The following is a 10,932-nucleotide window of genomic DNA, read 5'->3' on the forward strand; positions in this document are numbered from 1 at the left end:
CATCGCAATCTCAACATAACATAGTAAAACATAACGTAGTACAACATAATCTATCTATATATATAAAAGAATGTCGTGCTAGTTACACTATTTATAACTCAAGATCGGTCGAACTGATTTAGCTGAAAATTGATGGGGAGGGCGATTAGAACTAGGAGAGGGACATAGAAACTTTTTTATCTTGTGTGCATATTTTTTTTATTCCGCGCGGACGGAGTAGCGGGTAAAAGCTAGTATAGTATAACATAACACAGCACAGCACAACATAACATCGTTATAGAGTATTAATTTAAAAATGTGCTTTATTGGCAAATAATTTCGCTGTTTCTTAAACCAATAATTTTCGACATCATACGACAAATCGGCGAATCCATCTTTATAATTTATATTAGGACTTATGTGAGTGGGTGGTAAATATTTACATCAATATATCATCTAGTTATTATACAATATTAATTTCGTAAGCCTATTCGTAAACAGGTTATTTTTTAGGCGTTACACTTTAATAGTTTTTATTGGGCGAATGACATAAGTTTCGAAAGACAATAAGAGTTGAGAAGTTAACTTAACTTAAAGTATTTACTTATTTTTTAAAACTTATTACTTTTTTACTTAAATATAATTATTCAACAAAAAAAACCATTTATCACAAAATTAGCGGGACTGTCTTCTCTAACCTATCCGAACTTTTTTATTTGTTTATATAAATTAAATTACTATCTTATATATATAAAAGAAAGTCGTGTTAGTTACACTATTTATAACTCAAGAACGGCTGAATCGATTTGACTGAAAATTGGTGGGCAGGTAGCTTAGAACCAGGAAAGGGACATAGGATAATTTTTACCCCGTTTTCTATTTTTTATTCCGAGCGGACGGAGTCGCGGGTAAAAGCTAGTTAAACATATACCAAACATTCCTATATTAATAACTGATCAATATTCCAAAGATTTGCAACCAGTATCATATATTATCAACATTTGACGCGCCGTGAAGTAAATATGATTTGTCTGTCCGTCTGTCTATTATGTGTCTTGTGGATGATTTGTACATGAATACGACAAAGATAAATACACCCACGCACCATTAATTGTGATACGAATGCAAATATTGACTCGCTTGCGTGAAAACAGGTGACATATTTAAAGTTATTACAAAATTTTGTTACCTAACGACAGCAAAAACAGACAACTAATATATTTTTAAAGAAGTACAACTTAATACTAGATTTAATAAAACCCAACTGACTATAATTAGGTTGACATTATAGATTTATAACCTAAAGCCCGCGACTCCATCCTCATGGTATTAAAAAATAGTAGTCTATGTGTTCTTCTAGACTATGTACTACATCCAAGTTAAATTTTAGCGAGACCTATATAGAGGTTCTGGAGAAACTATCCATCCATCCATCTAAATATTCCAATCTATATATATAAAAGAAAGTCGTGTTAGTTACACCATTTATAACTCAAGAACGGCTGAATCGATTTGACTGAAAATTGGTGGGCAGGTAGCTTAGAACCAGGAAACGGACATAGGATAATTTTTACCCCGTTTTCTATTATTTTTTTATTCCGCGCGGACGGAGTCGCGGGTAAAACCTAGTTTATAATATTAGTAAGATAGATCTAATCCTCAACACAAAAGTGTGGTGAAAAAAGCCTCCGAGTGCATTTTGTTAGGGTATATTAACTCACTATTTTCATTTATGACAATTCGAAAATGAACTCTAGATTAGACATCAAACTTGTAAGAAATACTCTATCTATAATTTACATACGAGTATCTATGGTTAATACAGTTCTATATTAGACTTGAAAACTTTATTAACGTATCCTATACCTTATACATGCTTGTTTCCACTGCTGAAATATTTGTATAGAAATATATTTTTATCCCCCTGACTACCTATGCTGAGAAACTTATAGTAACCTATATATATTGACTAGCTGTCCCCCGCGATTCCGTCCGCGCGCAGTTAAAAAAATTTAATAGCGGTATGAAAAATAGATAGTAGCCGATTCTCAGACCTACTGAATATGAATATAAAATTTCATAACAATCGGTAAAGCCGTTTCGGAGGAGTACGGTAACTAACATTGTGACATGAAAATCTATATATTAGGTCCTTACATATGAAATTGGCGTTTTTCGTACTGGCCACTTTAATCACGAATTTCTCCTCTTTGGTAAGGAATTCCAAATTCAAATTTGTACAGCTATAGACTCATGTATTTGTGGTTCGATGACCGTCATTCATTTGTTTTTTTTCTTCTGTTTTTTTCTGTTTGCGTCACTCATTTTACAAAATGGAAAACTTAAAATATCGCATTATTTACGAGTACGAGTTCCGCCGTGGCACTAGTGCTGCGGAAACGACTCGAAGGGTGAATGATGTGTATGGCGGTCGTGTTGCAAAAGAAAACACAGTTCGTTTTTGGTTCCAACGTTTTCGTTCTGGAAATTTCGATCTGCAGAACAAGCCCCGTGGACGGCCTGAGACTCAAGTTGATAATGAAGAGTTGAAGGCTATTGTGGAAGCGGATCCATCGCAAACCACGTCCGAGTTAGCTCCAGGCTGCGATGTTAGTGATAAAACTGTTTTAATTCACTTGAAGCAAATTGGGAAGATTAAAAAGCTTGAAAGGTGGGTACCTCACGAATTGACTGAAGCAAACCGGCAAACGCGCGTCGACTGTTGCGTTACATTACTAAACCGGCACAATAATGAAGGTATTTTAAACCGAATCATTACCTGTGATGAAAAATGGGTTCTTTACGATAATCGGAAGCGCTCAGCGCAATGGTTGGATCCTGGCCAGCCAGCCAAATCCTGCCCCAAGCGAAAATTACCCCCAAAAAAATTACTTGTAAGCGTTTGGTGGACTAGTGCCGGTATTGTTCATTACAGTTTTCTCAAATCTGGCCAGACTATTACGGCTGATGTCTATTGTCAGCAATTGCAAACCATGATGGAAAAGCTAGCGGCTAAACAACCTAGGCTGGTCAATCGCTCCACGCCACTGCTGCTTCACGACAACGCTAGACCACACACTGCGCAACAGACGGCTACTAAATTAGAAGAGCTTCAATTGGAAAGTCTAAGACATCCTCCGTACTCCCCGGACCTTGCTCCAACAGATTACCATTTTTTTCGAAATTTGGATAACTTCTTGCAAGGGAAAAAATTCAACTCCGATGGGGCAGTCCAAATCGCCTTCAAAGATTTTATTGATTCCCGTCCGACTGGTTTTTTTTAGTAAAGGGATCAATGAACTATCTATGAGATGGCAAAAGTGCATAGAAAATAATGGTTCATACTTTGATTAATTAAATATATTACATTAAAAAATATTCGACTTTTTGTTCCTCCCATACAAAACGCCAATTTCATATGTAAGGACCTAATATATAAAAGAAAGTTGTGTTAGTTACACTATTTATAACTAAAGAACGGCTGAATCGATTTGACTGGAAATTGGTGGGCAGGTAGCTTAGAACCAGGAAACGGACATAGGATAATTTTTACCCCGTTTTCTATTTTTTTATTCCGCGCGGACGGAGTCGCGGGTAAAAGATAGTTTTATATATAAGATACATCTTTTGGGTTTGAACTATGTTTGCGTAACATAGAAGTTGTAAATATGATACATCGATTCGATATAAATTCTAAACATTAAATATATTATTTAAGGCTACATGTGTTACGCCTAAACATCAATAGTTATTAATAAGATTTTAGTACAAAATGTATTCAATTGGTTTTGATCAATTGCTTACATATAAATTAACTTTATTATTATGTTTATTTATCACTAGGTGTCGCCCGCGACTCCGTCCACGTTTACGTAATAAGTAGTCTATGTGTTCTTCCAGACTATCATCTACATCTACGCCAAATTTCATCTATATCCGTTGATCCGTTCTGGAGATACCTTCAAACAAACATCCATACATCCAAACATGCGCATTTATAAAATGAATTTGAAGTGCAGCATATAAACAAAGCTATCGTGTTTAATTTTTTATAAGCTTTTGAAACAACTCTAAAATATAGTTTAGATTATAGTTGAAATGCAATTTAAAATATCTATTATATAGAAATAGACTGAAACGTACTATAGCTACTATTCAAGTTAGAGGTTAGGTTCTAGTCAACTACGCTAGCACGTTGCAGGTTGGTTGATTTCACACATATCTTTGAATCTCTTCGCCAATATGGACAGATCGCACGATGTTTTCATTCGCCGTAAGAACGTGGGATAAATGTACATATGAAAATTGAAAATCGAAAAACACGTTGGTACATGTCGGGTATCTGGACGTGACTTTATTCCGGTCCAGTCAAGCGCTAAAGAATTACGCCACCGACAATCTGTTTACAAACAAGACCTTTTTGATGTGAAACATCTATAGGATCACTTGTAAACCGAATCTTTGGCGTGGCGACGCTTGCCGTGGCGACGGGTCGCTACGCTATAATAAGGTTGAATTTTAATAATATTGAATATTTAATATTATTTACTATTATTATTATTATTCATTCATTCATTTATTTGTCATTTATTTATTTAATATTTTATGCATATTACTTGCACACACACGATGTTTCACATCTGCCAGGCGTTCCATGACGGCCCACGTTTTTATTTTTTTATTCTGAATCCTGTAATCTTGTAAGTGTAACTTTGTAACAGTGTGTTACTATAACCGAATTCGTAATAAGCTTACTGCCAATTTCATCCTTATAATTTTAATTTAAAAATAAACTGAAGTAATACATATTTTGAGATTATATCGTCAGAGTACAAGGTATCATTTTCATTGTTTATCCAAATTTGTTGCGTATAATTAACTAATGTGTCAGATTGTACTCTCAGCATTGTGCCGCCTACTCGTATGTCAAGGATGGAGTGAATCATTTCGGAAGTTCGGGTAGGTGCTCAGCGATGTACGCAGTAAGGTCTTAGTAATTTTTCACAGTCTATTGCACATGCCTTATTAGCATACTAAGATGAGATAGTATGCATCTTGTAATGGCATTGAATATAGATCATGGATAGATAGCATTATAATAAAAATGTACTTTAAACAAATAGTGAATTATTTATGGCTGGATATTAACTGTAAGACGAAGGATTCTCGAGCAAAGTTAAAAAGTTTATAATAATTATAATTTTCATATAAAATATAGATCTATAGTATCTAATGCTAGTTTTTAAATGGAAATACGGTCGACATTTAACTAGAAAATAGTCTGTAATATGCTCTACTACGAAGATAACCCGAACCAAACGTAGACTTGCGGACTATCAGTCCGACTGAATGACGGAGAAACGAAAATTTAAAAAAAAATGGTTTCTCGTTATTAGTAATGTAAATAAAAATGTTCGAAATACATTTTTTTTTTTCAATTAAAAAACAAGTCCAATTTTATTGTATGTATGTATAGGTTAATCCTACTAATCTTACTAATATTATAAATGAGATTGTTTAGATGGATGGATGTTTATTTGAAGGTATCTCCGGAACGGCTCAACGGATCTTGATGAATATTGACACAGATGTAGAACATAGTCTGGAAGAAGACATAGGCTACTTATTAAGGATTTTTTTAAATTCCGCTTAGACGGAGTCGCAGGCGACAGCTAGTAATATCTATTTATCAATATTAAAATCGAATTAAGTTCGAATATGTCTGTCGCTTCCTCTACAGTATTTATGTATGACTAATTATTAAAAAAGAACAGTTAAATTAATGTAATTAGCGTACATAAAACAACAATTAACCTAAATAACGCTTCTGTTATTTATTATCTGTCAATATTGATGTCATTGGATAATAAGATAATCTAATTTATTGATTTATTACAGCACTAACTGCACTATGACCTAGTAGTTAGGTGGTGCGTCTTTAACTTTGAATGTTTTAAGTTCATTTTTTTCGCAAAGTAGTTTTAGAAATAGACAAAATTTAAGTTTATTTTAAAATGTAAATCTCGCAAAAGGAAACTAGTTTTATAAAAAAAAAAACTGCCGCAGAGACGTTTAATTGTAACGTAAATATCAGCTTAGTGTAGATTTATACATTAAGATCACCCTTAGTAATATATCACTACGGCAATTAGTCGCTTAGAATTAAATAAGAGTGACTCTTCAATTATATTTTTCATCTTCTTTTCAGCAACTTGATGCCCACTATTGGGCAAAGCCTTCCCAAAAAGATCGCCACGATGATCCACCCAGGATATTCCCGCAATCTTGACCATATCATCGGTCCATCTTGGGGGAGGCTTGCCCATGTCGTCATATGTTGACATGTTCGTGGCCACCATTCCAGGACTTTACCGCCCCATAGGGTTCAATAATAAATATTTGCTTACATGAAAATTATAATTACATTAATTTTATTCCTCCGCATAAGCTATCAAAAATGTAAATGCATTCATTATCAAGGTTTTGACATTCAGTTGACATTTCCATATTACAATTACAGCTCAAAGGTCTTCGATTAGTTTCCAGATAGTTTAAGAGTCACTGAAAAACTCTAGAAATATATAATTTTTATAGATTGCCAGTTATTACCTTGCCTTGCTATTATTAGAAATCATATCAAGAGATGGGTCAATGTTATTTGATTATTAAGATATAGAGAACCTAAGGAATCATAAAACAGAAAAGATTCTAGTATTCGCCCACGGAGTTACAGAAATTGGTTTATTACTATTTTTTCTACGGAGACATATGTAACTGATCGTATGAATGAAGTGTGTTTGAAAATGTTTGAAAAATTTCTTCAGATAGCATTTAATAATTTATCTTTCTGTGATGAAAAATGTTTTTAACATGTATGTTGAAAGTGGAAACTCACGTTTACAGACTCCCCTTTATTACAAAATATATTGACGACGCTATTCATATTTTTCCATTAATTGCGAAACATCAAAACGCAAATTGATCCATTGAATCAACTGACCAACATTATCAATGTAACCCCGCTCGCCTTCATTTATAATTTATTATATAACATGCATGTATATTTCAATACATATGTAATAGACGGCTGGTACAATTTGTAATGTAATTAGTTCCTTATAATTATATATTCTTTAAAATATATAGTCAACTAAGATCCATATTTTATACATATTGATAAGTTGTTATCATTTACTATTCCAGATAATAAATTGAGAGATCCTTTTATTCGTTATGTGTTTTTATCCGTACAATATGTAATTAAGTAGAGGGCGTTTACATTTACACTGTAAAGACAATCTGTTTTAAAAAGGAAAGATCGGGGACAGAATAATCGATGATAAATGTAATTCAAAGCTGATTATTATTATTATTTTTAAATTGTTATTGATATCATTTTGTTAAAATACCATTGGGAAAAACACTAATACAAACTGTGTTTTGTTTATGTAATGAACACAAGATTATAGAAAAAGAGTTTGTTTAAGTCTTTTACATGTATCAAACAAAAAAAAAAGACAATTCCGTATCAGTATAATTATTTGCAAAAAGAGAACCAAAACAGTTTTTAATGACCATTTTAGATCTTGTAGGCTCAATAAACACTACAATAAAATCACGGATCTGTTCTCTTGTGTTTCATTTAATAAGCATAATTTTAATTTAAGTACATTTAATTTCGAAGAAATGTAATAAAAAGGTAGTATTAGATAGTTAATTTGCTAAAGGACCTTAAGAGTATCGTTCGAACGCTCGTAATGCAATATGCACTAAGGTCCGCCCAATGCATCTCTTATACTTGAGGTCTGAGCTGATCCTCTGACCTTGACACTGGTATCAATCCTGGCACGTATATAAGCTCAGCCCAGCATCAGTACCAACATTCTTGGATCGATATTTGAGCAGATAACAACATGAAATTGGTACGTCCGAAGAACTAGTCTGTAATATTTAGTACATCACGATTTTGGACTTATTATTCGTTACGGTTATTGAGTGATATTTTAGTACATAATTTTATGTTTATTCTGAAAATGTCATTCGTGAAATATAATTGCAGAAATTATAAGTTTTGAAAGGTTTTGCTTCATATTTAAAAAAAAATAGAACACATTAACCATTTAACATTTAAAAAATACTAATAATTAATAATTACAATTAAGACGTAGTAAGTTTATTAGCTTAAATAAGGTTTTGGTTAGGTTTAGGTTAAATAAGATTTTATTAAGAGCCATTTGAAGTAATAAATTTTCGTTTGTAGAAATTCAATTTACTTGACATTTTCCTGATCCTCTACAATTTTCTTTCTAATTTAATATCTAATATATAAAATTCTCGTGTCACAGTTTCGTTCCCGTACTCCTCCGAAACGGCTTGACCGATTCTCATGAAATTTTGTGAGCATATTCAGTAGGTCTGAGAATTGGCCAACATCTATTTTTCATAACTTTTTTTTTTTAACTACGCGCGGACGGAGTCGCGGGCGACAGCTAGTAATATCTAAGTTTCTTTTTGTTTTTTTAATACGTAAGATTCATTGACGTAAGAATTTGTAGCCATTTATAGGTTGACTATTAGTAGAAATCAATTGTCAAGATTCAACTACTTTCTTAGTCACCAATTCGTTAAGTAATCTACATTAAGGAAGATCACTTAATAACTCTAAGTTTGACATTAAAACGTTAACAATGCCATCTATATTCTAAATTTTAAAACAACTAATACATTCCAGATCATCTTGGCTGCGTTCTTAGGAGTATGCGCCGCGGGCGCCCTCCCGGCGTACGTGCCTTCCCAGTATCGTTATTACCCAGATGGCAGGCCTAGAGCTGCGTTGGAAAGAAACGCAGCAATTCTGAGGTCTAACTCCGAAATTAATGAGCGGGGATACCGATATGCTTATGAAACGGAGAATGGTATGTAAAGACTGATAAAATTGGTAATTAACTTCGATTAATCGATTGATTGATACTAAATAATTCGTTTTTGTTTACTAAAGCAGCAGTAAAGTGCACTTTAGTAGTTTAGCTCCAAGTGGAAACTCAACAATGCTTCGATTTATTTACAATAAGAAAAAATTAGATTACTTATGGATAATATGTTTGAGGACACATTACTCTACTTTTATATACTCTTAAAATCTAGAATACGATATCATCATCATCATCAACAGCTTTTATCTGCCCACTGCTGGGCATAGACCTTTCCCAATGAATTCCCCAGAACGCTTTCCAACGACTTATATTTAAATATTCATATATTTAAAAATATTTTCTACGGAACCGTATTCTGTATTAAAGTGTATATTCAATAAAATAATTAATCGTCATCACTCATCAACCCCACCTTTCTGCAATAAGTTTAAATTGCTTTAATTATGTCTAACATTAATTATTCCATTACTTTAATAATGTTGCAAAGGTTGTTATCTTTTAAGAGTATTAGGTTCATAAATAAAAATTTACGAGTTCAACTATAAGTTGGGCAACGAAGTATCTTACCCAATTTGAAGTTTGTAAACTGCCTGCGATTTAATTTGTATCGCTTGCAAGAGTACCATCATATTTTGTGAGATAAATATGCTAATCTAATGATTTAAGGTATCGCAACGAGCAAGGTCTTAAGTTAAAATTCGTAATAAAAGTATAAAAATATGGCCTTAGGTAAAATGAATCGATATTGATGTATGTACACTGTAGAAGTTTAAATTGGCGCTATTTGGTATAACATTTGTCTATAGTTAAAAAGTAAAAATAAATATACAGACGAATTGAGAACCTTCTGGAAGTCAGTTAAAAAGCAGTGAAATAAAGACTGTTTTTTTTTAAAATTGGAATCACTAATGTTATTCTCAGAATTATTTATTATTATGTTTTCTAAAGATTATTTTGATAAATTATTTATTCACGAAAATTAATATTTATTCAAACACTGAAACTACTATAATTACTTATTATGTAAAAATATTAAATTAAAAAATAATTGAACTTAACTAAGGGACCGTATACAAGGACAGCTTCCAGAGTAGAGATTATTTAATTCGGCGTACTGAATTTTTGATATTGTATGGCGAACGTTAATTGCTCTAGAGGTTTTAAAGCTGATGACTGCATTCCTCACGTGTCGCCCCTTACTCCTTAACCTATATAATTTCTATTTCAGGAATAAAAGCTGACGAAGCCGGTGTTGAAGCGAACGGTATACAAGCTCAAGGTGGGTACTCGTACGTTGGGGATGACGGTCAAGTATACAGCGTGAGGTACACTGCCGACTCCAACGGGTTCCAACCGCAGGGCGCACACTTGCCTACCCCACCGCCCATACCCGAAGCTATTGTAAGGTCGCTGCAAGAAAACGCACGAGCTGAAGTCAGTGGCGTTTATGATGATGGTACGTAATCACTTTGATTTTTGAAACCAAAATCTCTTTATAAAACATATCTTTGACAAAACAGAGATAAAAATATGTTTGATAAAAAAAAATGAAAAAATAGCTCTCATCTGCAAGCACTTCCTTTCGATTAAAATAATTTTTATCAAAATCGGACCATCAGGGGCGGAGCATCGCGGTAACACACATAGAAAAAAAAACAGTCGAATTGATAACCTCCTTCTTTTTGAAATCGGCTAAAAAAGCAGACTTACTTTTACTTTTTAATCTGTTTCTATAATCTTATTTTACTTTAATCTAAAAATTATCTTGAAAATCTAGAGGAATTGATATTAAATTAATATTAAAATATAGTGTCTTTTTTATAATTCCAGGCAGCTACCGCGGGAAGTATACTGACGCGTCTGGGGTTGTTTTAAACCGTTACAACTACCCCTACAGACGTTTCTTCACCCCCTACAAGACGTACCAGTAAAGCAAATCATAACGACGTGCCATTAATCTCTAGTTTAAAATTGTATAGTCCTCTTATAACGAAATAAATGAAATTTGTATTCTTTTAAA

General features: G+C 33.1%; 1 protein-coding gene across 1 annotated transcript; it reads left to right on the plus strand.

Annotated features, from left to right (window-relative positions):
* Nucleotides 1–7,856: 7,856 nt before the first annotated feature.
* LOC106716769 (cuticle protein 3-like) lies at nucleotides 7,857–10,932 on the plus strand. The gene is made up of 4 exons (XM_014510362.2): nucleotides 7,857–7,901; nucleotides 8,711–8,894; nucleotides 10,141–10,368; nucleotides 10,743–10,932. Exons 1-4 carry the CDS (start codon nucleotides 7,893–7,895, stop codon nucleotides 10,841–10,843), a joined length of 522 nt encoding a protein of 173 aa, XP_014365848.2. The 5' UTR covers nucleotides 7,857–7,892; the 3' UTR covers nucleotides 10,844–10,932.

This window comes from Papilio machaon, chromosome 16, assembly GCF_912999745.1.
Source record: "Papilio machaon chromosome 16, ilPapMach1.1, whole genome shotgun sequence".
Lineage (NCBI taxonomy): Eukaryota > Metazoa > Arthropoda > Insecta > Lepidoptera > Papilionidae > Papilio > Papilio machaon.

What these genes read in the sequence shown, in the direction of transcription:
- LOC106716769 (XM_014510362.2), top strand. An exon ending in TGCTTATGAAACGGAGAATG is followed by an intron (nt 8,895 to 10,140) that starts GTATGTAAAGAC and finishes TTTCTATTTCAG; the next exon opens with GAATAAAAGCTGACGAAGCC. An exon ending in CAGTGGCGTTTATGATGATG is followed by an intron (nt 10,369 to 10,742) that starts GTACGTAATCAC and finishes TTATAATTCCAG; the next exon opens with GCAGCTACCGCGGGAAGTAT.